General features: G+C 36.7%; 1 protein-coding gene across 1 annotated transcript in view; it reads right to left on the reverse strand.

Annotated features, from left to right (window-relative positions):
- Positions 1-26,699, reverse strand: part of ADAMTS5 (ADAM metallopeptidase with thrombospondin type 1 motif 5) — a 50,590-nt gene that overhangs the window by 6,104 nt on the left and 17,787 nt on the right. Inside the window, exons 3-7 of the mRNA XM_007430164.3 lie at positions 13,059-13,226; positions 5,159-5,442; positions 2,804-2,987; positions 1,666-1,841; positions 1,133-1,308 (exon numbers count right to left, since the gene is read on the reverse strand). Coding sequence (XP_007430226.2) covers positions 1,133-1,308; positions 1,666-1,841; positions 2,804-2,987; positions 5,159-5,442; positions 13,059-13,226 — 988 coding nt within the window. The remainder of the gene's footprint in view (positions 1-1,132; positions 1,309-1,665; positions 1,842-2,803; positions 2,988-5,158; positions 5,443-13,058; positions 13,227-26,699) is intronic.

Genomic DNA, 26,699 nt, shown 5'->3' on the forward strand with positions numbered 1-26,699 from the left:
GATTATTTTTACATTGGAGAAACATGCAGAATGAAGTATCTTGGGTTTGGTTCTGACATTACCAAAGGCTCTGCCTTTTAATTTTTTTATAAATGACTTTGAGGTACATGCGATAGGAAGATGGCCAGATTTGTTGACCTGAATGGTAAATTCAAAAACAAAGTCTTGCAAAAGGATAAATACATATAGTTCAGTGTCAATAAATGAAAGTGGAATAATAATAATAATAATAATAATAATAATAATAATACCCTTACATATACATCAGTGGGTACACATGGGTGAATTTCATGCTAAGAATCATTAGAAAATGATTTAAAAAAATAAAACTATCAATCTGTCAATATAGTCATTGCCTTCCATAAATTTACAGTGAGACTGCAGTTGCAGTAGTTTGGTCACCATATCTCAAAAAAAAAAAAAAGTAGAGCTAAAGAGATCCAGAAGGAAGACAAACAAGATGATTAAGGGGTAGATCAGTTCTCTACTAGGAAAGGCTACCATATCTGGGCTTTTTAGAAGAGACATGATAGAAGTATGCCTAGCATAGAAATCATCACTAAAATTCACTAAAACCAAATATGGAATGATTCAGGATTGTTAAAGTAATGTACTTCTTAATACCATAGTCCATGCAGTTTATTAGATGGGACAGCTGCCAATTTACCTTTTTTAGCATAAGGACATACGTATGTGACTACAAGTCTCGATTTCTGTTTCTTGAATCATAGGCAGAATACCTTAAATAGCAGCTGCAGACATGGACAAGAGTTTTAACTCTCCTATCCTATTGTGAGCTTCTCAGATTTACCTGGTTGACCACTGTAGGTCACAGAATGGGTCTTTGTCCTGATACAGCACAGATCTTCTTAAATTCTGAAGTTCTTACTTGGACAACAGATCTTTCCCTTGTTGAGTTCCACTGCATATCTAAGTGCACCCTACATACATATTTTTTAAACTTTCATAGGCAAGTATGGGGCCATTATAATATAGGATACAATATTCTTGACCATATGTTTGCTATGTATATAATACACATTTGTTCCTGAATTCTGCATGAATGCTATTTCTTACAACAATAAGAAATTCAAGTGAATATGACTGATTGTATTGTTTATTTCTTGCTTACCTCTTTTTATTAAAGTTTCCCATAATTTTTGTGCAACTGGAATTGTCTCCACCACAAATTCCACACTTATCATACTGGAGCTTTGAACCAATAATGCCATCACATCCAGTTCGTACACATTTTCCACGGACACACACTGAATTACTATATGGCCTACATTCTGTTCCATCAGTCACCTGTTCAATAACATAACTATGTTTAAAATTGAAGTTGTAAGATTTTTTTTTCATTTTTAGTCACACACACAGACACACACACATGAACATGACTGATAAATATAGAACACTGGCAATACATCTAATAATATTTTACATCTAATAATAATATAATAATAAAAAATATCTAAGTTTACATTAGACCAGCTTTCCTCAATATTGGGCTGTCCAACTGTTTAAAGAAAGCCAGCCAGGGCTACTACATGCTGAGCTCTGAAAGAACAGCCGTATACTTACATTGATATTATTAGTGAACATTCTATACACAAAACTTCAGAAATGTAAATATTTTGTAAGCATGCAGGGCAGCTATTTTACCTTTTGAGAAAAAACTACATAGTAGCCAGTTCCTTTAGCTCGGCAGGTAAGCTTGCAAACATCTCCTGGGAGCACTCCTGCATATTTTGGGACCCATTCTACAAAGGTTTTGACACCTTTTGCATCTGATTGGTAACCATTTCGTGCTTCACATTGTTCCTGACGAAAAGCTTTAGCTGGAGAAGAACAACTCATTCATTATTATTCATACCTATGAAGATAGTGTCTCAAAGCTAGTGTACACATCAAGTGTGTGTTAGTTCTAGCACCTCAATTCTGTAAGACTCAGGATCTATTTCAAGGCAAAACAAGTAAAAGCCAAAGGCTGTTATCTAACCAAAAACCATTTGTCTACCATGTCAATCACTAATGATGTTCCAAAGGATAATTTTATGATGATTTGTGTGCCATACATTATAGTAAATGTGAGCCACCTGCAGCAAATAAGCCACATTTGACCTCAGAGACCTTCTATAGAGGGTGTACAGATGCCCAAACTGCTGCCACTAAAATTTCTTCCCTCTACTACCAACTTCAGTCCTCTTTCACAGGCTATAGGAAGTGTAATTGTGATACAGGGATGGCACAGGATAATTACTTTTCCAGCCTGTAGCTAACAGATCTGAGTTGTGATGAGGTTACCAATGTGTTGGCAATGACAATCTTTATGTCTCTTTTTAACCATCACAACTATGCTTCTTATACCCTGACAAATCCTGTGTGATAACTGGATAGACTGGATTTACATACACAGAAGTAGAGTGGGACTTTTTTTCCCCTTAAAGCCTGAAGATTCACCAAGTAGATTTTGGTGCAAATAATTTAGATCTACATCTAAGCCCAGGATTTTCTCTAAATGTCCATATGAACTTAGCTCACAGCCCTTTTCCCCCAGAAACCCAATATCTGATATATTAATTCTGTTATCTTTTTTCTCTTTCTTTTTAGCCATATAGTTTAAGATTGGAAGAGGAAAGATTAATTTTGTTGTTGTTATTGTTAAACATTTGGAATTCAGATATGCAAAAATGGATCAACAGATATGCAAAAAGTCTGCCTTTTACCCAAGTCTTTTGCTGTAACCTAACCTGGCATTTGTATTGCATGTGCTATTATTTTTGGTTTATAGAAATCATACCATTGGCAGAACAGGGCACGATGTTACAGGACCGATAGATAGCCCGTTTTCCTGTACAGTATCGACCATTGTTTCTAGGAGCTGGATTATTGCAGTGCCGATAGGCAAACTGAACACCTCCACCGCATGTACGGGAGCAATGTCCCCATGGTCCCCAGGATCCCCAATTGCCATGGTTTGAAGCCTAAAACATAAATTTCAGTATATTATAAAATGTCATTGATAATCGCTGGAAAAAAAAATCATATATCAGCCACCTATACTTGTGTTCCTATTTTATAATTCTATCCATCCCTTTTCTGGAATTATTAGTTGACTTGATAAGCTATTTATATGCATACCTAATCATTCCAGTATTGTTTCTGGCTTATTGTCATGCTCAAATGTAGCATGACCTCTATTATTTTAGCTGGTTTAATTCCTTTATACTGTATTTAGAAGTTTGTTTAGTCTATTGTTATAGATTTGATTATTATTGTCTTTTAAATATTTATGAAAAGAATTCTGAGTCCCTCTCTTGACAATCAGTTGGTTAATTCCTGGACTGCCTGCCTGCCTGCCTGCCTGCCTGCCTGCCTGCCTGCCTGCCTTCCACAATCTAAAGCAGAATATATTATTTCTCTTTGCAGTACACCAAGAATTGTCACTCCCTCCCAGATAAGGATACAGATACAAATAAGAATAGAATACAACTAGTTCATACTCTGTGTATGAGTATGTGAATGTGTGAAACTGGAATATGGATGTTCTTGCTGCAACAGAACTTGTGAAGTGTGCACTATTGCAAAATTACTCAAAAAATATTATAATTAAAAGAGAAGCTTCTCGTATTCTTTAATTTTTGTCCTATACACACTAGTGGACTGAGCTTCTTAATTCATCTGACTTGTCTATAGCATGATAAAAAGGGGATGAATAGAAGAAAAATAAACATTCTGCTATTACTTATGAATATCTGAGAAATTAGGCCATATAGGATGCTATATCCATGATGTTAAATATACAGCTATAAAGCTGTGGAAACCTTTAACAGGTACATGGAAAGAGCTCTGGGATATCCTCAGTTGGGGAAAACTGATCTGAGATATGAGACTAGTGTTGGGTGGAGTTGTGCTCTTCTTTTAGGACCAGACATATAGTTTAAAAGATTTCTTGTACTCAGCATCATCAATGAAATGGTGTCACTAATTAGTAGGAGAATACTTTTAGATGATTTGAAATTTGTGTCCAATTTGAAAGGTGTTTCTCATTCAAGAAGAAACAGACATTAATCCATATCCTATGGACATCCAGGCCATACTAAAATGTTCTGCATATGACGCTGCCTTTAAAAACATTTTCTCATATGCTTTCACACAAAATGAACCAATTACCAAGGAATGTAAACTCAATAAAATTATTGAGAAATGTTGTTCAAGTTTTTCATATTCATATAATTGCTTTGTCTCCTATACTGTTTACTGCTCATTTCCTTGGATCACTTAGCCACCTTAAGTATTTGACATCTACCCTTTTTACCAGCTGGAACATAAGGGAAAATTGTCAGATGAGCAATAATATATAATGGAAGGACAAAACATCTTATGTCATATGCAGCTGACCTTACTTCATTAAAATCATTACAGAGATCTGCTATAATTTACAGTTTACAAAATATCCACCTCAAAATGGAAGAAAGGAAAGGATGCCTAGATAGGGGATTTGCTACTCTGTCCATTTCTTCACTGTCCATAATACATTGTTGCCATTCTAATGAATAGGGAAATGAAATTAGAAGTACAAGTTACTTTAGATTCCAAAAACAGGTTCTTCAGGGCAAGAACAATGTAGTCTTTAAAAGAAATGTTCTTGATCCTGGGTCAGTCACTGACTTTAACAAATGTTCTAGGCTCTCCCATTTTGTCATAAAACTTGCCTAGCATGGTACTTTCCAGATAGGCAGAAATTGGGAGAGACTAGAATAAACTAATGCATGGACAACATTCAGTCAGTCATTTAACATTAAATCATGTTAGTCCACTCAGAAATTGTTCAACTTTTCAGTAAATTTGGTTGCACTAAAGATGGAATCCCTGATCTAGTATTTAGAATGGTACACCATATGGCCAGCAGAAGACATGTTGTGTCTTGATAAGATGAAAGTTTCAATAAAGTGAGCAAAAGAAAGCTCGACTATCAATCGCACCCCAATAAAGGAAAGTGGGAATCCTTGATTAACATTTTATTCTGCTAAGGGGTTATTCCTTTTGAAACCTCAATTAAATGTGCTTAGATTAAATGTGATTAATGTGATTAAACATTGCTCAACTTCGCATTTTAATAATTCGCAGTTTAATAATTAAAGTAGCAACATACCGAATAATATTTTTTCTTTGTTTTATCAACACATTTCCCTTGAAGGCAGATCCTTCCTTTTCCACATGGTGTCCCCTCCACAGCAGGAAGCTTCTTGGTCAAACACACCATTTGACCTTGGCGCACAACGGCACACCACAGACGAGAGCACACATCCATTCCAGGACACACTGTGTATTCAGGCCCAAATGCCAGCTTGCACTGACGAATGGCGTCATATGTTTGTCCTGGAAGTTCCTCAGGACCTAAGATATGTTTTCGTGGTTGATCCAGTAAACAGTTACCTGAAACAACAACCTCATTTATAAATTGTTTCCTTTCTAAGATACTTGCCATACTTCTGAGCTTTCCAACTTGATAAAATTATCAAGATTTTCTTCCAAGCCTATTTACCACTCTGGCAACTTGTAATTATATCCTATTTGTGTCTGTATATTGTATAATCTCTGCCTTTATAATGTAGCTAATCTCACAGGCTGCCATTCATGATTAATTTATTTTAGCATAGTCCCACAAAAAAACTTATGCTATAGATCACACATACACACACACCATTGCTTTGAGTTGCATTTCAATTTATAACTGATAGTATGAACTACAGAATGGGACATGGAATCTTCTTATTCATGTGTGTTTGCTTCCATTTACCGAAAGTGACTTTTGGAGTGGGGTCTTCCATATTAATCAGTGGAATTTATAAACATTTAAAAAATAACAAAAACTGCCATTTAAGAATGTTGAGACAACACCACTTCTGAAAAGGTAAAGCTTTTAAAGGAAAGCCAGAATAAGCATGACATAGAACTGTAGCCAACAAAATCATTTAAGAATAGAAGAAGTGGGTGGGAATCTTCTATTCAAAACCCAAACAAAATTGGCAGAGGAAAAGGAATATTGATGGCAGGAATTCATTAAGCATACTAAAAAGCAAATGAACCACAAAACCCAACAGCAAACATCCACATCTTTAATAAATGGGAAAAGTTGTTATCTATGATGACAGACGTTGACTTTGCAGCCACTTTCTTGAAAATAGCTTGTAGACTTGTCTTGGGAATTCTGTTCTAGGTAATAAACAGAATGGAATAGAGCAGAATATAATACTGTTATTTGGGGTTCAAATATTGTCTTTCCAATCTTCCCATTCTTTTTGTGAAGCTACGGAGTATGGCTAGTCAGTAGTGGGCTGTTTTTACTTGATTATTGGAGAGGGATAGACTTTTTAGTTTTTGTAACTAATTTTGATTGTTGTTGTTTTGTGCTTCATGGTTCCCCAAGCATAGTTTTTTTTGTTTTTCTTCTTATGCATGATACTACTTGGACCAAATAAGCAACAGCATTTACAGCCTAACAATCATGAATAGAAGAATTCTTTCTGCCTGTCCCCCCCATAACTTGTATTTATATCATTACAGAGGTGTATGACTAATCTGAATGACTTTCTGATTTGTTTATAGTCCTTATAAGAGAAAATATCTTACAAGACTCTTATGAGGGTGCCTGGTATTTAGTGAATCTTTATTTCTCTTCAGCTGAAACAGTTTATTACAAACTCTCTTCCTTCCATTTGATCATGGATGAAAGCATATAAATAATAAATCTCAGTTAAATGCTTTAGAAACATAATGAGGATAGAGGTAAGAACTTATCTTTAAAACTTTCTTTTTCAATAAATTTATCACTGTACATTTCCTTGAAGAACGAACCCATCATGTTGCAGTGAGAGCTATATCACCATGGTGATGGCACTCTACTGAATATCCACACAAAATTCACAACCAGTGACATCTGCAACTATATACTCAAGCAATTTCCTTGGGGCAGTGGAACAAATCCACAGTTAATATCATTCTTCAGACAAACTTTTTTACATACAAAAAAGACCACAAAGGAAGGGAGGCATACAATTCCATTTAGATAAGACAGCTGAGTCGATTGCTCTGTGGTACATATAAGGAATAACTTATGGCTGCTAGCTTAGTAGGAAAGAATATCACTAGACCAAACTGAAAGCCTAACCCAATGAAGATTTAATCAATTAATTCCATTTATTTATTTATTTTGCTGTCCCTAGGACTTTTGTGAAACCTAGCTTTGGATATTGTCAGGCCCAGCCCAAGAACAATGGTGAAACAGTCCAGTTGAGTTAAGTTCCTTTATTTGTTTACACCATATAGACAGAATCTTGCCAGACTAAATGTATACTACTGCAACTAGTGGATATACCCTGGGAGATTCTAGGGAGTAGCTGTCCTGAAGCTCTTATGCTTCCCACACTCCCCCTGTGGACTGTGTTGTCTTCTGTCTCCTTCCCCTTCCTGGCATTCACCCCCTCCTTCCTGACAGCCTTGTTTTCTGTTGCTGTCCACCACATTACCCTTCCCTTTCCATCATATATATCAAAGTTAATAAAGATGTTTTATAGAAAAGGAGAAAAGAAGCAAGAATTTGGGCACCCAGAGTTATACAGCACTACAGCATCAACCACTCTACCCCAGTAATCCTATCCAAGAATTGTGAAAACTAATGATCCAATCAAAACTTGTAAAAGGCATTCTAGACAAAGAAGTCTTCTACTTATGAAGTGAAAGAACTCTTTTTCTGCTGTTTCCATAAGGATGAAACTGTATCTATAAAAAATGAAATATTCACTAGTCAGCTATGAGAACCACTTTCCAAATCTTGCTAGCCTTTATCTAGCTCTTTATAAACTCCAGATATCACTTTTAGCACCTGGATATAGGTGAAAAAAAGAAATAGTACTGGCTGTCATCAGCACTCCAAATTCTTTGGCCATCTTTTTTACAAGAGACGAGCCTATTATGGGATGTCTTCTTTGAGTTTAACCCTGCACATACCTTCTGAAATCAGCTGTGTATGTATGCGCAAAACTGCTGTATTGCTGTGTGATCCAACCTCAAGAACTGATCCAATGAGACACTATACTCAATTATATTAAAAGCTGCTGTGAGATCATAGAATATCAAAAGGGTGATGTTCCCCTTCCCTTTTGTCAGACCTTGTTCATCACAACAACCAAATGTTTTGACAGCACCTTCAGATTTGCTTTCAGAGACTTGTTTTCACCGAAAAAGGAACTTGTTTTGGCTTAGAAGGCCTGTAAGTCTATATGAGGCCCTCTGAGGCCCTCTGAGTATTCAGAGCTACTTTGAGGGAGATGGTAAAGGGAAAGAAAACAGCTGTGGTTGCTAAACTCAAGTTTTTATCCCACAAAATCCCTGTTAGAACTTGAGTATTTAAAAAGAAGATCTGAGACATATATTCAAAATTTGATCCAATTCTTGAAAATGTTATCTCTTTTTTGTCTTTTCTAGCAAGTGATTATACAACCTCTGGACAAAAGATAAAGGAGGCATCATGATCCAAAACTTAACAATGGGTACCTATCAAGACAGGATTAAGACTGGGACCAGAGTTCGTTTTTTTCCAAAAACAACTTGTTCCTTCTCTTTTTTGGAGAAACACATTTAGAAACTACAAATAAGCATCTTTATTGTTTTTAAGACCCAATTAATGGTTTAAAAACAGTATTTTTGGTAGCTTAGCATGTGACTCTCAATATTGACTTACCACATTGTTTATTCTAACAATAAACAGAAAAATAAGCCTGCTGCTTTGCAAGTTGGCATTTGTTCTGCATGTGGAGAGAGAAATGCCACAGTGGCCAATGACAAGTGTCACTGCCCAGAAGACAGCTGGTGGCCACAAGGAATCCTGCAGGCTGTGTTTGAGAAATACTCCAGTGACTGTAAATAGAATGTTGAGCTTATAGTACATGGTGCTACTACATGAGCAGGTAGTGAAAGATTCCTATTACTATCTAAGTAAGCATTTATGTTTAGTTACATTGTACACCAAAACATTTTCCTTTATTACAGATACCACATAGAAGGGTATCCATTACTTCTACAATCTACCAACCGGGGAGAAGGAGGAAACCTTTCTCTTGGTGGGCAGAAGCAGTCACTTCTGCTTTCTGTCTAGCTAGAATGTTTGGGTTGCCACATTACCCCCAAAAAGAAGAAAAACATCATTCTTTCTTCTACTCCCTCCCTTTGTAACCACACAGAAAAAAAAAAAACTTGAACAGTTGCAAATGCCAGTTCATTAAAATAACATGCATGTTCTTCTGTTATTTTAATTTATTTCATTATTTATAAAATTTACAATCTATGTTTTCGTTAGATCTCATAAATCACTTGAAAATGAATCAGAGCTTAGTGGTCTAACCTCTTCCTGAATAAGAAGATAACCAATTAAAGGCAGAATTTTGCAGTTATTGCTATTTTTGTTAAAATTTGTTTTTATTTTGTTAGCAGGTTAGACAGTGAAGGCTGATAGAATTGTAATCAGAACACAGCCACTGAAAAATAAGTGGTAAGTATCAGTATACAAAGGTAAACCTTGACATTTGCAGAATTATTATGGTAATTTTAAAAAAGCAGCTAATGGTGTAATGAGGCCTGAATATAAAAGGATATTTGCAAATGAGGATAAGACAAGCTTATTGGAGAAAGTTATGGTTATGTTTTTTTTTAATTGCTTTAGCATACCTGGGATAATATTGTTACTCAATATATTACTGGATATTGTAAGCCACTTAGAGTCTTTTGGAGTGGGTGGCCATTACTTATTATTAAATAACAATAACAATAACAACAGCAGCAGCAGCAGCAGCAGCAGCCTTGGTCTATAAGATTCTGTTAATGTAACTTTACAATAAAGATAATATTCACTGTTGTGCTTGTCTGGACTACCTTGAAGGGCTAACATCAGTCTTGCAAGAGTCGTTTCAATGAGATGGGCAGTAACAAATTTGATATATAAATAAATACATATAAAGACTGAAAGTATTTCTCCCCTCCTTTCCTTTTACTCTCCAGAAAACTAGGGAGGATCCCTTCTCTTCCTCCTGTCTTTGAAGATCATTCCCACGTACCATTACAGTTCCACAAGCACCCTCTGAAACTGAATAGGCTATCAGACATCTGGAGTGTTCCAGGGAAAAGGCTCCTATCTTTCTACTGTGGGCAGTGGGTATAGAAAACTTCAGGGCCAACAAATAGTCATCTGTCCCTGACAAGGTACAAACAGTGACACTCCTAAGTCCAGAACACATTGCCACTACCAACAAACAAAAAACAAACAAACAAAAATAGATACAAAGTTTGGTCCTTACTGTGCATCGGGCCTTTGATAGCATGAGTCAAGTCCATAGTCACCATGGTGGCTATGAACATCCAAGTCACTTCAGACTCTGAGCTCAGGGAAGGCAGATTAAACTCTCCGAAAACCATGAGTCTGGAAAAATCCAATGCCAATCCAGCCACAACATCAAGCAGTTCAGGCTGGAAAGCTGCTACACAGCAGGGAAGGCAGTACAGTAGCAGCAATCTCATCTATTCCCTAAGTTCAGAAACGGAGTCTGACATCAGGCTATCTGTGGAGCAGCACCTCTGAAAGCTGCAAGAGTCTCCCAGATGACAGTAGGTACTTTCCCACCATTCCAGCCTCCATCCTTACCACAGATAAGGTTTGTAAAGTAATTCCAGTGGCACAGAGAATAGTCCAAACTTTCCACAGTCCTAATATTCATCCACCAACCCTCTTAAATATATTAGGCCACCAAAATTCTAAGTCCATCATGAGCCTCTATCTTGCCTTGGCACTGTTACAAAGAAACACAAGTTCTCTTATCAGTTGGCAAGAAGGCCTGCCTTTCAGACCATTTCATGTGGAGTCCTTGGGGTTCTCTGAGCTTGGTTGTTTTCTTGTAAATGTTTCATTATCCAGCCAGGTAACTTCTAGGTTACGTAGCTGGGTAATGAAACGCTTGGAAGAAAACAACTAAGCTCAGAGAACCCCAAGGATGCCACGGTTCAGCCCTGAGCTACACATATTTGCTTTTATTGAGACCATTTCATGACCAGAAGTGAAAAATCTAGCTTTGATACTGAGAAGTCAGGATTTTTCTAAGTATATTGATATTTACCTATTATTTCTCAGTGGCTGGCTTTTGACTACAACCCTATCAGTTTTTGTTTTCTGACTTGCCATCCAGAGAAACAATAATAGCAGAATCCTATCTTTTGTTAATTTGTAGAACTCATTCTAACTCTTCAGGGGGGAAATCCTCCTATCAATATATTAGTATAGATAATGCTTCTGAGTACATATAGCACATGTGTGTTGAAGTCTGTGGGAGGCAAAAAGATAATTCAAAAGGAAGATGGAAGTTATTAGAACTATGTACATTTTGATACCAAGGTCACAGAAGGTAAGGTCTAAATATCTCTGAAGAAAGCAATTATAAAGGAAAACCAAGTTTAGGTTTTGAGTTTTATTCCTTGGAAAGATAGGCCAATAGGTAGCTGGAGTCCCTGTTATCAGTTTTTAATCAATTCAAGATAGGAAACACAATTTTTCTTCTAACCCTCATAATCCTTCTGTGATGGAAACTGAGGGACATTGACTGACTCAAAGTCACCTGAAGAAAAGCTTAGCAAGTATTTGCTTTTAACTACTAGGAGGTTAAATTAAGTACCTCTATGTCTTCTGGGGAGTTCAGAAATGAAACTAAATTGATGGGGGGGGGGGAGGGAAATGATATAGAAGGACATTTTCTCCATTGAATAGTATGAGATTTCATAGCAATCCTATCCTTGCCCATAGGTGTAATTAGAAAAAATAGCACTTAAGTGTTCATTCATAGATAGAAAGTGGACTGAGATGAGTTGATGCTTAATCATTGCTCAGTGAGAAACAAAAATTAATACATGATAATGGGATAAAACATCTGATTGCATACAGTACTGCAAATATTCCCACACAATGCTGCTTTCGAGAGTTTTGCATGTAAACTCTGTTTTTCATCTATAAGTATTTTAGTTGCCATAACAACTGGGTCCATTTCTCAGTTAGGTCATTTTTATCTAAGCATTCTGGAATTTAAAATGGTTAAGAACTGTAGCTGCTTTATGAGTGCACTGAAGAATTTCAAGAGCATTTTGTTAAAAAGTTGATGAATAATATTGTATGCTAATAATAAGCTGTGAGCTCCTTGAAGCGGTATGAAGCATGTATCTAAAAGTCTAGGAAAGCTAGGTTCTAATGTCTGCTTAACTAGATATGTAGAGTAACTTTTTTTGCTTCAGTTATCCTCCTATTCCTTATTTCTAATCTATTGTTATCAATATTTACAATTAGTTGCTGTTTCCATTTCTTTGCGTTTGTTTAATACCTTTAATGTATATATTATCTAGGGCTATTAGATCTGAGTTGCATAAATCCACACAACTTCTAGGAAAGAGAGTTTTCTGTATCTCTTTGTGCCATCTCATTGTCATCAGGATTTTGCATCTCAGATCTAGTAGCCCTTTATTATTTGTGTGTTGTGCCTTGAAGTCAGTGTTGGCGAATGCCTGGCAATTGCCTGGACAAGTCCCTGCAGTTTTCTTGGCAAGATTTTTTCAGAAGTTTGCCATTGCCTCCTTTTTAGGGCTGAGAAAGAGTGACTGTCCAAGGTCATCCAGCTGGCTTTGTGCCTAAGGCGGAACTAATACTCACAGTTTCCCGATTTCTAGCCTGGTGCCTTAATCACTACACTGGCATTATTATAATTATGATTATGATTTACTGTTGTTATTACTGTTAATTCAGAGAGCAACAAAAGAGTATTAAGTGTGCTACAGAATTGTGCCTACTCAGTGGAGTCAGATACCAGTCATTTCTGTAGTAGCATAGACACTACACTGAAGGAATCTAACAATATTTATTTATTATCAGATTATCCTTTAAAACTAAACTGTAAACTTAATTTTTAAAGCTCAGGAGGTTTTCAGAATTCAGCATGTTATCCAGGGCCAATTTCAATACATACCATGCCCATCATCCAGAAATTCTGTTATTGTTGCCGAAGTACATTTGGACCATGGTTTGGAAGCATCAATGCTTGTTAAGATGGAAGACATAAGCCTCTTATCTTCCATGGAACCAAAGTTCTCTTCACAGAATTTGGAGTCATCATGGGAAAGTCCAAGGAGGTGCCCTTGGGGAAGGAAATAAACAACTATAATGTTTTACTGCTGAAAATATAAATTCAAAGACAGTGTTTTCATTCTGAAATTGGCAAATGAAAATATTTAGCCATTTACTTAAGATTCTTATACTGTAGGTTGGCACTGTATGATGAAAAATGGTGAATGCTTTGTGACCCTTTATATTTTTATTGTAACTGTTGGAATATACATTTTACAGCTTTCAAAATGGGATTGTATCCTATTACTTTAAGTCAGGTACATACTTTGTATTGTGAAAGTGTATGCAGGAGTTGCAAATTATGATCAGTAGAAATGAACACACAGCAATGAAAAACTTTGAAGTTCATAGGAAATAATCAGATCAACTATAATTAAATTTAAATTGATCAGATTTATATTTCTCCTGACCCACCTCTTCTCAGGTAGAACTCAAAGAAGAAATACAGTATGGCCCTCAGCCAAAAAAATAGTAATTGTGTACTGCTTCTTTAGAAAGTTTTAGAAACATAACTTGAATAATGGATTCTTAATTTTTCTACCACAACTCATCCTAAGGAATTATATTGTCCCAAATAAGTTTATTATTAAACTTTTAAACTTTTGGCTTACAAATAGTACATCACTTAAGCTTCAAAAGCAACTCTGCCAGATTTATGAGAGACTGTCTTTGAGAAGAGCAAGGGTAAGCATAAAATGGCGAATTCCCAAATATGTGTCATCACCACCTTACCACTTTATTCCCAGTTCCTAATCTACTGCCTTTTATACTATATCCCTGATTTCAAGGGAGTCTTGCATTTTTGAAACACAACTTGGCAAAAAAACTTTCCTGTTAAATCACCCCATTTCATCTTCATTCCTGAAATTTCCCTGAAATTACAAGTAACCAGTCTTACCACTGCATACCTTCTATGCATTCTGGAAGGGCCTGGGTACACTTGGGACTTCTGAAATCCAAATGACTAAAACATATGCATTTGTGTGCTGGATTGCAGCTTTCCTTACTATGTCACCAAATCATATGCTCTGATGATCACAGATTATTCTCTGACTCTGTGAATGGGTTTTCTCTGACAAATCTGATGATATCTTACAGAAATTATTTCAGAATAGGATCTCTACATACAGTATCTTCCTTCTCTTCATTTAACACTACAGTGCAAACACAAACATGTGGATATTATTTCTTAAAAAAACATGTGGTTACATGGAAAAGAGCAAGCTATAGTAGCTGTACGTACTATACATTATTCGTTCAATGATAATTGTCAGGCAAAGGAACAGCCCAGAGAAGCACCCCAAATGCATACTCAGTAGGTAACAAGTATTGAAAAAAATGTACTAGATCTCTCAGATGAGAGCTGAAGAAGTACACCCATGATTTGCAAGTTGGATAATTGGCAAATTATGTACTGCAATCCAAACACTTTTCACTGTCCTGAGAACTGTTTCTCTCTGGTACAGATACAAGCTTGAGAGACTCCAGTGCCATAAGGATGTGGTCACTATGGCTGACCACACCATAATTAACCATCTCCAGCATTAGTTCTTGAGCCACTGTTGCTGACATGGAACTAAACAACAGAGAAAAGCAAAATGATATAATCATAGAGTTATGCTCAGATGATGGATTGGATCTCTGTCATCACTTCTACAGAGTGAGTCACAATGATACACTGGCAAAACAAATTTAAACAGCAAACAACTACATGGATGGAATTATATTTTTGCCAGTAAAAGGAAAAGAAGAGTGTGAATAGTAGAAGAATAGAGTTTAACCTTGTATTCGTTTTGTTGTTACCCTATCTACCAAAATAGTTACATTTCAGCAAAATTAATTCAGTCATTGACTGATGGATTATGTGCCATCAAGTTGGTGTCGATTCTTAGTGACCATATAGATAGATTCAGTCACAATTAATATTGCCTAAAAGTTTAAACTGTTGCATGCATTCATGCACAGCATGTATATGTACTCATGGGATAGAGAATCATTCTCCCTGTGACTGTATATTCAGGAACTAGAACTGGAACTTCCAGTGTGTTAAACCCATGCAACATTACAGAGTTTTGACACCAGACACATTTGGTAGTGTTGGTTTTCAAGTGAATATGGAAATATGTGGACTTATTTCCAGTTTGCAAGAAAGGTCTCTGTAACAAAGACATGACATTTATCCTTGCATGAGATCTTATTTGCCAAAAGATAGAAGTTGTGTGTATTCTGTCTGAAACAATTCAGGCTATCAGTAGTGTGCACTGATGGAACTCCCAATCAACATATCTTTTTATAAGCATGTCCCTGATCATTTCAAAGGCATTATGAGTAAAACCATGATGCATTCCATAAAAAATGATGGACCCCATTCCTCCAGGGCCCAAAAATATTTTTAAAAATTATTGTACCTTCCCATATCAATTTTTTTCTAGCTTGTTGGCTGATTTTTTGAGAAAAGGAATCAAGCCAAACAGTTCAGTTCAGCATAAGTTAAAATGTGGCAATGAATTTGACCATACTGCATATCAAATCAAATACAACTTAAATTGTGAAAATAAAATGGAGATTCCCATGTGGGATGTAATGGGCTGTGAGAATAACTTTGGGAGACAGGAGGAAGACCCACAGCCAGGGCAATGATCAGACAAGAGATATCTTAGCCCACACAAGGAATGGGGGTGGACAAAGCATTTCATAAGGGACCCTCCTTAATTTTCTGGAAAGTACAGGCAAGGGAGGGACAAAGTGCTTTCAGACTTGCAAGATTCTGTTACTGTAGCCTTACAGTAAAGCTAGTGTTAGTACTCATGGTTTTGGCTTCCTGTCTGGACTATCTTGAAGGGTTAACATCAGCTCTTGAAGGAAAGGCAGTATATAAATCTGAGAAATAAATTATAATAAAATACTCTTTTGCTGTAGTAGTATCAAATATCCTATGTTGTTATAGATTTTTTTCCCCATAGGTTTCAATTGCATTTTAATAAAAGTGAAGCATATACAGTGTGTGAAGAGAAAAGTAAAAGAGTATGAACTCAAGATACACATAATGCTTGGCTGAGCTGAACTTGGAAAACACAACAGAGAAGTTATAGTGATGTTCTGCTTGTTACCAATTACCCAGAGTCCAAAGATTAAGCAGAACATGATTTTAAAAACCCTGTCTTCCCTATAAAAATAAAATTTCCCTTGAGTGGAGTTTGACCCCTCCACTTCATGCATATATCCCTGCAGTTTTCCTGACAAAAGTCATCACTTCCTTCCTCCAGGATGCTGTTCAAATTCCCAGTGTATCCTTTAGCCCTGATATAACCCAGTAGTTTTCAATCCATATAGAAGCCAGGCCCAGCCCTCCTTAAATTCTGAATCCAAGAAAGCCAGGCATTCTAAGGCTGAACTCCCTATATGATAATCCTGATCTGGCTGTCCCAAGATTATCTTTTGAGATTTTTCTGCTTCAGGTACCAAATAATGGGATTCACAGAATCTAATACAACTTGACTATGGAGGAACACAATATTCTGTCATACCCTACTTGCATCTAGCTTGTTGTTATGGTCCTTTGAGTCAACTTGACTCTTGGTCCATGCAGTTATCTTCCTAACATTTTAGAAGTGGTTTTCCAGTACCTTCTTCTAGGATAATCTTCAACTCCCAGTTTAAATCTAAGAGGAATTACTGACCCAAGTTGCCCAACTCACTTCCATGCCTAAGTGAAGACTAGAACTTGGGTCTCTCCATTCATAATTCAATGCCTTTAACTGCTGAATTTCTGTGGATCTAGGTAGGGTAATCTAATGTCTTTATGAGACTTGTACAGTGATAAAAATGCATAGCAATATCCAAGAAATATTATCATAGGGCTGTGTATGCTTTGGATTCAAAAACAGAAAGGTGCTTTGGAGCATGAGGGGCTGCAATCTCCAACTTCTTAAAACACCAACACAGTTTCTTAGGATCACATGAGAATCTTTGAAAAATAATATTAGCTAGATGTTCTAGATTTTACCCCACTGTAACTATCATCCATAATATGTAAACTAGAGCACAGCTTGCTGAGTGGCACTGTATGCTAGGAATGCTGCATGTCAAGTAGTATCTTTACCCAGGAACTCACAACTTTCATAAAGCACTTGCTTGTTTCTTTTCGTTTTAGTGTAGCCAGTTCTTTTGCCTAATTTTCCAGTAAATATAGAGGCTATAAGAAGAGTCAGAAACTTGTTATATAATCCTTCTAATGCTACAATCTGTGCAGTAACTGCACAATAAATGTATAAATAAATGCAAATGCTATGAATGCAGCTATGATTTAATTGAAGATAAATACATTTGGACTGCTCCTTCCAACTCGCACACCAAAAAATCATCTTCTTTACAAGATATATCATGGGATCAACTGTCCATTTTTCAGATGTCCTGGGACTATAACTCTTAGAATTTCAACCAGTATGTTGGCTAGGAATTCTGGAAGCTGTAGTTTTAGCACATAAGGAAACCCCAGCTGGGCAAGCTCGATTACCACCACAAACACACATCAACCTAGTAGTATAATAACCTTGAGGATAATCAGAGCTGACATTGGTATCTGGCATTTTTGGGACAACTTTCAGGTTTGCAGAAGCCTGGCATGGTTTGTCACTGGTATTATTGGATCCCCTCTTTGGTTACTGGTATTATTGGATCCCCTCTTTGGTTACTTTTTTTAATTGTCTGGGACTCAAGGAGCAACTGCCAGTAGGATCTAACTGCTGTTGTATTTCACAGCATTCACCCAATGCTGTCTTTTTCTTGGGGTGGATGGGAAATGAAAACAGTCTATCCAGGCCCCATATCTGTTCGGGGTCCTGCTATTTCTAGCCATCAGTCACAGGGAGCCTTCCATGACCTACTGAGTAAGAATGGGGCTGAAAGAGGGCACTTTTCTGAGAGGTCCCTCAAACTGGAAATCAGTGATAAAATATGTCTTTATGTAAACCCACACAAAGAGTCACAGCAGGATCCTAAATAGTTCCTTTCCCAAGTCAGTTATAATAATGCCTGTCAGATTAACATGCTTCTTTCCCACTGCTGGTGAATGTTGCCACAAGAGAACATATATTTCAGAAACAAATGTCAAAATGTGAATGCTGATATTTCATTGCTACCCAGCATCATGCTGCTTTGCCCTTACTTGTTACTGGTAGAAAAGACTATCTAGAAAAGCGCTAAGCAAATGTTTTAGCCCCCCACGTTCCTATAGCATTGGCTGATGAAACTGATGCTAAATTTGTGGAGCACACTTCAGATAGACCTGTTCACCATGTGATTTGATTTTTAAAACAACGTTGCCAAAAGTGAAGTCAATACTACTCTGCATATTGGCTCATAAACTTTCCAACTTTGCTATGTAGCTCTTGAAAATGTAGTCTCTCTTGATATAATTGTTCATGAAGCTACATTCAGAGAGATCAGGACAACTGCATAAAACCTCTAACCACAGCCAAACTCAAGTGGAGATACTGTTGGATTTGAGGCATTCCTCTGGTCTTTAACAAAATTGTTTCCTTGATTTTTACATGGTCTACTTCACAGTCTCCATTTCAGATGCTTTTCAGAAGCACTTAAAAGTCCCCAACAGCTGAACAGTATGGAAAGGAAAGAAATGGGTATATTTCTTCAGTTATAGGATAGGCTACCTTTCATGTTAAACGGTGGATATTTAAGATCAGCCTTACCCAACCTAATACCTCCACGTTGCTTGGGATTACAGCTGCTAGAATCCCCAGGAGTTATAGTCCCAGTGTAGATTGATGAAAACTTGTTGAAAAAGACAATTTTAAACCATCAAAGATTCAGCAGGTGGGACAATGATTGACATTGCAAACAAAGGGTTTGTAGTCAAAATCTGAACTGGCATTAGTTAGCTGTTTTTTGTATAAGTGCCCATGGTTTAAAGTCAAGGTTGAAGTCCCTGTCCTGTTGTTCACCTCTCACTCAAGTGAAATGCTGAGCTTTCATCTTTTCCCTTTACCAGAGCAGGCATGTTTATGAGGGCTTAGTACAAATGCCTTGCTCACATCAGAGGTTAAGTTGGGGACTTCACGAAGAAGTAACAATGCAAATGCATTAAATAGTTTCTTCCCACAAATGTCAGCAGAACAGCTGTGGTTTAATTATAGTCTCCAAGTTTTTTGTGTTTGTGTATGTATATGTTTTAAAAAAAGCCACAGAGCCCCATTCAGACACCTGGATATTTGCCCAAACTTTATCTCTCCCAGGGAAAGCTAAGATGAAAGCTAGACATCCTTCACAATAGTTTCTTCTTCCCATGAGACTTCAAAAGATATGCTCCTGTCTGGCCTAGGGCTTGCTCTTATCTACAATAACTTGACAAACTTTCAACTCAAAAGACACCCTGTTCAGCCACAACTGTGAATTTTAGAACAAGCAAAAAAAAAAAAAACCCCAAAAAAACACCCCATATATAATGCTGATCTCCTGCACATCTCAAATATCAAATTGCATATAGAAAGTTGGGTACACTTTAAGTAGTGCACACTGGTATTAAGCTTATCATTCTATATTAAAAAAATGAATCACAACACATCCAGGGCAAATTTCAATAATCCTGTTACCAAACAGACTATTTTTTTTATGAAGGAAGCTAATAAACTATAGCAATGGAATAATAAAGAAGTAGGACCTGCAATGAATTGTTGGAATATAAAACGCGTCTGTTCAGGAGAGTCCTCCGTTGCCTTTACTGCTTCATTTTATCTTTTCTGCCCAGCCACCAGTTTGCAGTTTATAGGCCTTGACCATATTCAATGCTTATTGGGCTGTTTCAATTCTTTGTAACATTAGGGATTCCCCACGACCACCACCCTTTTTTTTTTAACGCTTCAAACTTCTGGGTTCCCTAAGCCCACACAATTCCCTTTTTCACTAAAAAGGGCAAGCCCATAGAGAACTGAGATTCCTATTCATATACAATACATTTTATATTTGTATTCCTATGCAATACATTTTAGAATACATTTTAAATGGCTTCTACTTTTAGTCTTTACAATCTGAGCTGTTTCTTTATTTATATTTATATTTTCCATTGGCATTTACCTCATCCTCCATGCTGTATTACATTCCTAGGCAATACATTAAAACTTAGCTGGATGAATTTATCTGCCCATGGACTAATATTCACAATCAGCAATTGTATAAAACACTCTGTTGTACTGTTCCTAACTTTCTACATTGAATCCACAATGACATTGGATGCTGTATTTACACTTCCTTCTTGCCCATTCATTGTAATGAATAGAAAGATTTTTAGAAATTGCCAAGATGATACTCTCACAAATTTGCAGACCATGAGAATTTACAGTTACAGGCTATATTCTAGGACACCAGCTGGACAACTGAAAAAATGTAGAACGTGTGTTTGGTTTGATAAGGTATTAGAGTCTGTTTTAATAGGTTTTTCCTTGAATCGGAATGACGATAATTTGGTAGCTATTTCAGCAAAGCTCTCTTACGACATCATTCTCAGTATACATGGCAGCTGTTAATGCAGAAGACAGCAAGAAGAAGAGAGCCATCTGAAACACTAAATGACATACTAGCCAATTTAAATTATATATTTGTCTTAAATGTGGAAACTGCCCTGAGTGTTTCTGCTGCTTCTACTCTACAGTAAAATCCATTGTCATTCACTTTCCTGAGCCTAGAAAAGTGCAATATCTTAACACCATATACATGAAATCATATCCTTTTATTTGTACTCTATTTCACTCATGAACAATAATTCCTAATATTCTATAGCCATGATCCTCTAAATGGCTTAGGGTTTTTACTTCACTCATTTTCTGATTCTGGAAAAGAGTTTAAAAGATGCTGCTGTGAAACTCTGATGAAGCTGAAAGTATTGATACCCTTTCTAATCAACAGAGGCATGAAGCAGCTGACTAGGTTGTGTCCTTTTCAGACCACAGCCTGAGCAATGAGTGCTCTGTCCAATGTCAGGATTGGCCTTGTCACATGGGTTATTTCTAAGTACCAGCTACTCTTTCTCCTCTCTCTCGCAGTGGAAAGAAGCATGGCTGGAATGACATGCAAGGGGTGAAAAGGTAAACACTACAGCGCTTTTCTTACAGAGTTATTCATTTTAAGCTGCATTCTAAAAATAAAACACCACAAATCATTTTGGTAAGCAGAGCCACTTTTCTTTGGGCCTTGCTATGTGAATGTTACTGTATCAAGGAAAATAGAAAATGCTAAAAAACCAGAAAAAATGTCATCAGTTATTTCCTTCTTTTGTCTGTAGTGAACAGGCGCTCTCTGAAGCTAGAAGAAAAAAGTAACTTGAGGCTGAGGCTATAAATGTTTTTTTCCCATGAAATTTCCCTTGATGTAAATCATCCTACATGATTAAAGTTTTCAGAAATATTAATTCAGTGACCACAGTTCTGAACCTGGGAATCTTTGGCTGTTTGCTACAGATACCTAAGATTACTCTAGGCATATCACACTGTCCAGTAGTACAGCATTTCACACACATTCACACACACACACATACAATCAAAACTGGTTTTTAAAAGGCAGAATTTTAACTACAATCAAGAGATGCATGGACAATTCTTGTAGCCATTTCTTAGCAGTGAAGTTCAAGATAAACTAATTGTAACAAGAAAATTTAAAGTAGATCTTAAGTACCATTTTTCTTATTCTGGCAGCATTCAAGGACAGCTTCAAGATATGTAAAGTATTTTCAGTTTTGCCACCCAGTTGTTTTGGAGGGAGGTCTGGTCACTATGATGACTTGAAAAAGAGGCAGCAGAGGCAGAACAAGAATTATAAGTAAGGAGTGTACATCTCATGCCGGTATAGTTTTTCACTCAGCAATGGAAAAGCCAGTGAAGCATTTCTGCAGATATAGCAATAAAAAGGATTAAACATCAAAAGCCCTGGTTAATAATTTTGTGAATAGTAGAAAAGGTCCAATTAAAAGGCAGTAATAACCAAGGAGGTTTTCTTTTCTTCTTGTACTATCATAAGAAAATGCTGCAAGAATGCTACTTCTACTTACAATAAATTATCTGTGCTCTGAAGAGATTATAGGAGGAGTCTTAATACTGAATGAAAACAAGCATAGCCAAACATGTCTGTCCTGCCACAGACAGTGCCCTTTACTTTTTAGATCTGTGAATCACAAAGTCTACGCAAAGATAAAATTCATATCCTCTGCTACTTGCTTTCAGATAAGTGTCCCCGCCTTAGCATATTTCATTCATCATCAGTCTGTCCTGGTCTTACCTTTTCTTCTCATGCAAGGTTTTGAGATTACCTTTCCTTAAACTACCTACAGAAGTTCAGGGGTTGCTAATTTTCATCAGTAATTCTCATCTCACATCTCAATGTTTCCTGTAGCCTAAGGTATGGTTGTACTTAAAACTGCATTGGGCTTCAGGTGTTGGTTGGTCTTAAAAAACATATGTTGCCATCTGGTCACTGTTGAAGCCCAAGCTTTCCTTTAGCTATGTAAGCCTTCCTATTTGCTTTTTCAATATGGTTTTTCTCCACTGCTTCTACATAACACATATGCAGAAAAACTAACCACATAAAAAGCAGATGCAGAACATGCAATTGGCTGCCTTGTAAGGATTAATTTTGCAGTAACAGTACAGAAATGAAAAGGAACACTGCATGCTACATATTAAATGCATCATGTAATTTAACAAAGTACAATGGCTCTTCTCAAACCTTACAGATTAGGACAATGTAATATAACACTCTTCTCCTCTCCTCCCAAGGAACAAGTCCACAATTTACAGGTCTACGTGGACTTGGAGCTCATACTGAAGCAGTAGGTAGTAACTGTGGCATGGAGGTCACCCAGATCTGCTGCTGTATCAATTGCATGCTTATTTTGGATTGTGAAGCCTTATCTACAATGACTCACACTCTTGTCACCTCAAAGTTAGATTACTGCAACACATTACATGGGACTGCCTTTGAAGATAAGTCTGAAACTTCAGTTAGTCCAAAGTGCAGTCAATTACATACTAACTAGTGGTAGCAGATTTCATTATGTAATGCCTATTCTACTGGCTGCCAATTAACTTCCAAGACCAACTCATTGTGCTGACCGTCACCTTTAAGGTCCTACATGGCTTGGCTCCTGGGGTGTTACTAATGATCACTGGCCCAAATGAAGTTTAACAATATGTCTTCTCTGTAGCTGCTCCTATACTCTGGGATATCTTGCATACCAAAAAATAAAACGTCCCAAACTTCCTCACTTTTTACAAATTGCTGTAGACCAAGCTGTTTCATTCAGGGTTCAAGATTTAATGGAGTATAGCCTCAATTAGATAGAAAGTTGTTATTTGCTCATGTTTTTATTGTTTGCATCTTTTCTATTTTATAAACTGCCTTGATTCCTATGGAAATGGATGGTATATAAAACAGTGTAATAAATCATTTGCTTCATTCAGGAAGAAAAGTTTGAGTTGATTGATCTATATAGTAAGTTATTATTCCCTTACATTGAGAATAATATTCCATTTATACATTAAAAATTATATTATCTTTTCTATTTCAAGCATAATTAAAATTCTATTGCCTGATAATGAAAGTTGTTCACCTTGCTCATGACTGAAAATTGCTAGATTGATGTTTCTAGAATCATAAAATATTTTTGAAATAAATAACTGAATTTGCATGTTTTTGCATTATATATCATTTGTTGTAATTGTTCTCTGACTGAGCAACTGATGGTAGGTCATGAAAGAAGAGATGAATTGCTGGAGCAAGTAGTCAAATTCTGTGTCCTGCATGAAATAACCTTTTGATTTGTTATATAGCTTCTCAGAAGAAGACACACTTTCGGTTAAAAAACCCCAAACAAATATTCAGCTGTCCTAATATTTTAAGGGTTCGGTTGTATACTGTTAAAAATCAGTGAAGCTGACCAGATGGTTGACTAATTTACATCCCTACTTGCTCTTTTCATACCAAAACATACCAAAAACAACAAAAAAAGAAACAAAGGAAAATGCCAGGGTGATAAAATCAATCAATTAAAAAAAAAAAAGTTTCTGAGACTCAAATTATTTTTTAAAAGAGCTTACACAGTAATAATTCTGCAAACACTTGGTCATATGTTTTCAGGTTCATGTATCAAAACTAGCAAATTCTATGAGCAATGTATAAAGTGGTTCTAAAAAACGATAGCATACAAAACAGATGGGATTTTTAAAAGGGACCAAAATCTGTTGGGTTCAATCTTCTATGATTAAATGCAATAGCACCTTCACAGGAGAAGAGACCCTGCACAATCAGTATTTATGGTCATGGGGAGAGTTATAATCATGTACATTTTTCTTATAAATCTTTTCCACAAATTCAAAAAAATTGGAGGGGGTAGGAATGGAGCCATAGCAGATATTTCCCCTAGACCTCTGTACATTTCTTTTAATACACGAAGAAGACTAACAAGAGAAGAAATGAAGGGCTTTTTTCATGGCCCTATTAATGTTCTTTCCTCCATCCTTGTATTGGGAGGAAAATATATCAACCTAAACTGCAGGGCCCCCACAGCTTATCTTTACCACACCTCAACAGGGCTGCCTTCACAGTTTAAAGGCAGAGTAAATTCAGCAAGCAGAGAATTCCTGCTGTCCTTTCCTCTCTCACCCGGTAGGAAAACCAACAACCAAGCTGTCCTGAATCTGTGATAGGGCAGGACTGGGGGTTCAATCCTTAACTTTTAAATAAATTTTAAATAATATTATTCAATGATATTTAAATAATATTAAATATTAAATAATATTTAAATATCATCATCATCATCATCATCATCGTCATCATCATCTTGAGGCACAAATGACCAGGCTCAAATTATCATACTTCAGACACCTTATGTGAAGACCCAGCTCTCTGGAAAAGGCTTTAATGCTGGGAAAGGTGGAAGGAAAGAGAAGAAGAGGAGGAACAGCAGAAAGGTGGATAGACTCAGTTACAGTGGTGATGAGTGCACCATTGGAAGACCTGAAGGACCAGATCAGGGACAGGTTATCATGGAGAAAATCTGTCTGTGTGGTAGCTAACAGTCAACACCAACTTGATGGCAATAATTTTAAATAATAAATAATTTTATTATTTACTGTGTGCTTCTTCTGATAGGACTGCTGATCTCTCAGGAGTTCTCTTGATTTATGAAATGATTACTCTATGTTTGAATCAGTACATTTTTTTCAGAGAAATCAAAGAGAAATACACTCATGTCAAACAACCCCACTCAAAAATGTCTGGGTGATCAGAAGAGCAATTTGAAATATAAAGCACTCAAACCTGAGACAGAGCCTCTGAAACTTTTTTCCCCCTTTTTTTCCCATCCAATTTTCCACGTGAATACATTTTGGTCAGAGATAGAGCTTTTTTTCCTTCCCATGCACATTCCAAGTGTGTGTGTGTGTGTGTGTGTGTGTGTTTGTATGTGAAGTGTTTTCCATACTTTATGATCTCCCCAGCACAAGCAATACATACATATCATATGCGCATGCACACACACAAATAGCAAGTAACAGATCTATTGTTCTGGGAGTTTGATATTCCAGCATAAAGATGGAATATGGTCTCTCTCAGGTGAAGCATCCAGTATCTGGCAACCAGCCTGGGTGGGAGCATTTCCACAGCAGATTTCAGGGCTAACTGGGGCTAAGCAGATCACTGTCCCTGACTGTGTCATCTCAAGTTCATCCCTGAGGTGTCTTTGATTGTCAGCTTGGGAAGTTTTGTCTTGGGAGAAGATGGAAAACACCACTTTCAAACTGGAACAACTGAAGATAGCTGTAGGTTGCCTCAGCAGTGGGCTGGGTATGAGATGAAGATGAAGATCACTAAGATATGTCCTTAAAAATGGTTAATAAAATACCTTTAGGCCACAAGAGGTAGCATGTGAGAATAAGCCCTAAATCCAACTGATGTTCCCATTAAATTGTGTTCCACTTATAAATGACATATTTTCATGTTTTACATTTTTGCTGAAAGGCTAGCTTGCTGTGCAAGTTCTGTGATATAACCATAAGAACCCAGGATTAGATCACAATCCTGATTAACTAATCATAATGCTTAATAATTTATAAAAACGAATGATACTTTTTTGATTCTTCTCTTGCAGGTCTACCTTCAGCTGTGCTGCAAAACTGTCCTCAGATAATAAAGAGAGCATTGTAAGCATTATACGCTGTGCTACTGCCAGAGCTCTTTAGAATCATTTGCAAAGTCTGAACTCAGCTCTGGAAAATAAATGTGAACAAATTAGAAGACAGTTCCACTGACCACATGCACACTGCATATTCCTTGCTTGAACTTCTAAAATAGAAATCATAGGACAGAGTGCCCAGTGACTCTAATTTCAGACAATTATTGGTCAAAACTGCAATGATATTACTTTGTGAGAAAACAATTATAGGAAATTGGTTCAGACCTGGCCAAATTATATCTTTAT

Source organism: Python bivittatus, unplaced genomic scaffold, assembly GCF_059951505.1.
Source record: "Python bivittatus isolate LINGU-HERP-01145 unplaced genomic scaffold, Pbiv_v1 ctg000350_np1212, whole genome shotgun sequence".
Classification (NCBI taxonomy): Eukaryota; Metazoa; Chordata; class Lepidosauria; order Squamata; family Pythonidae; genus Python; species Python bivittatus.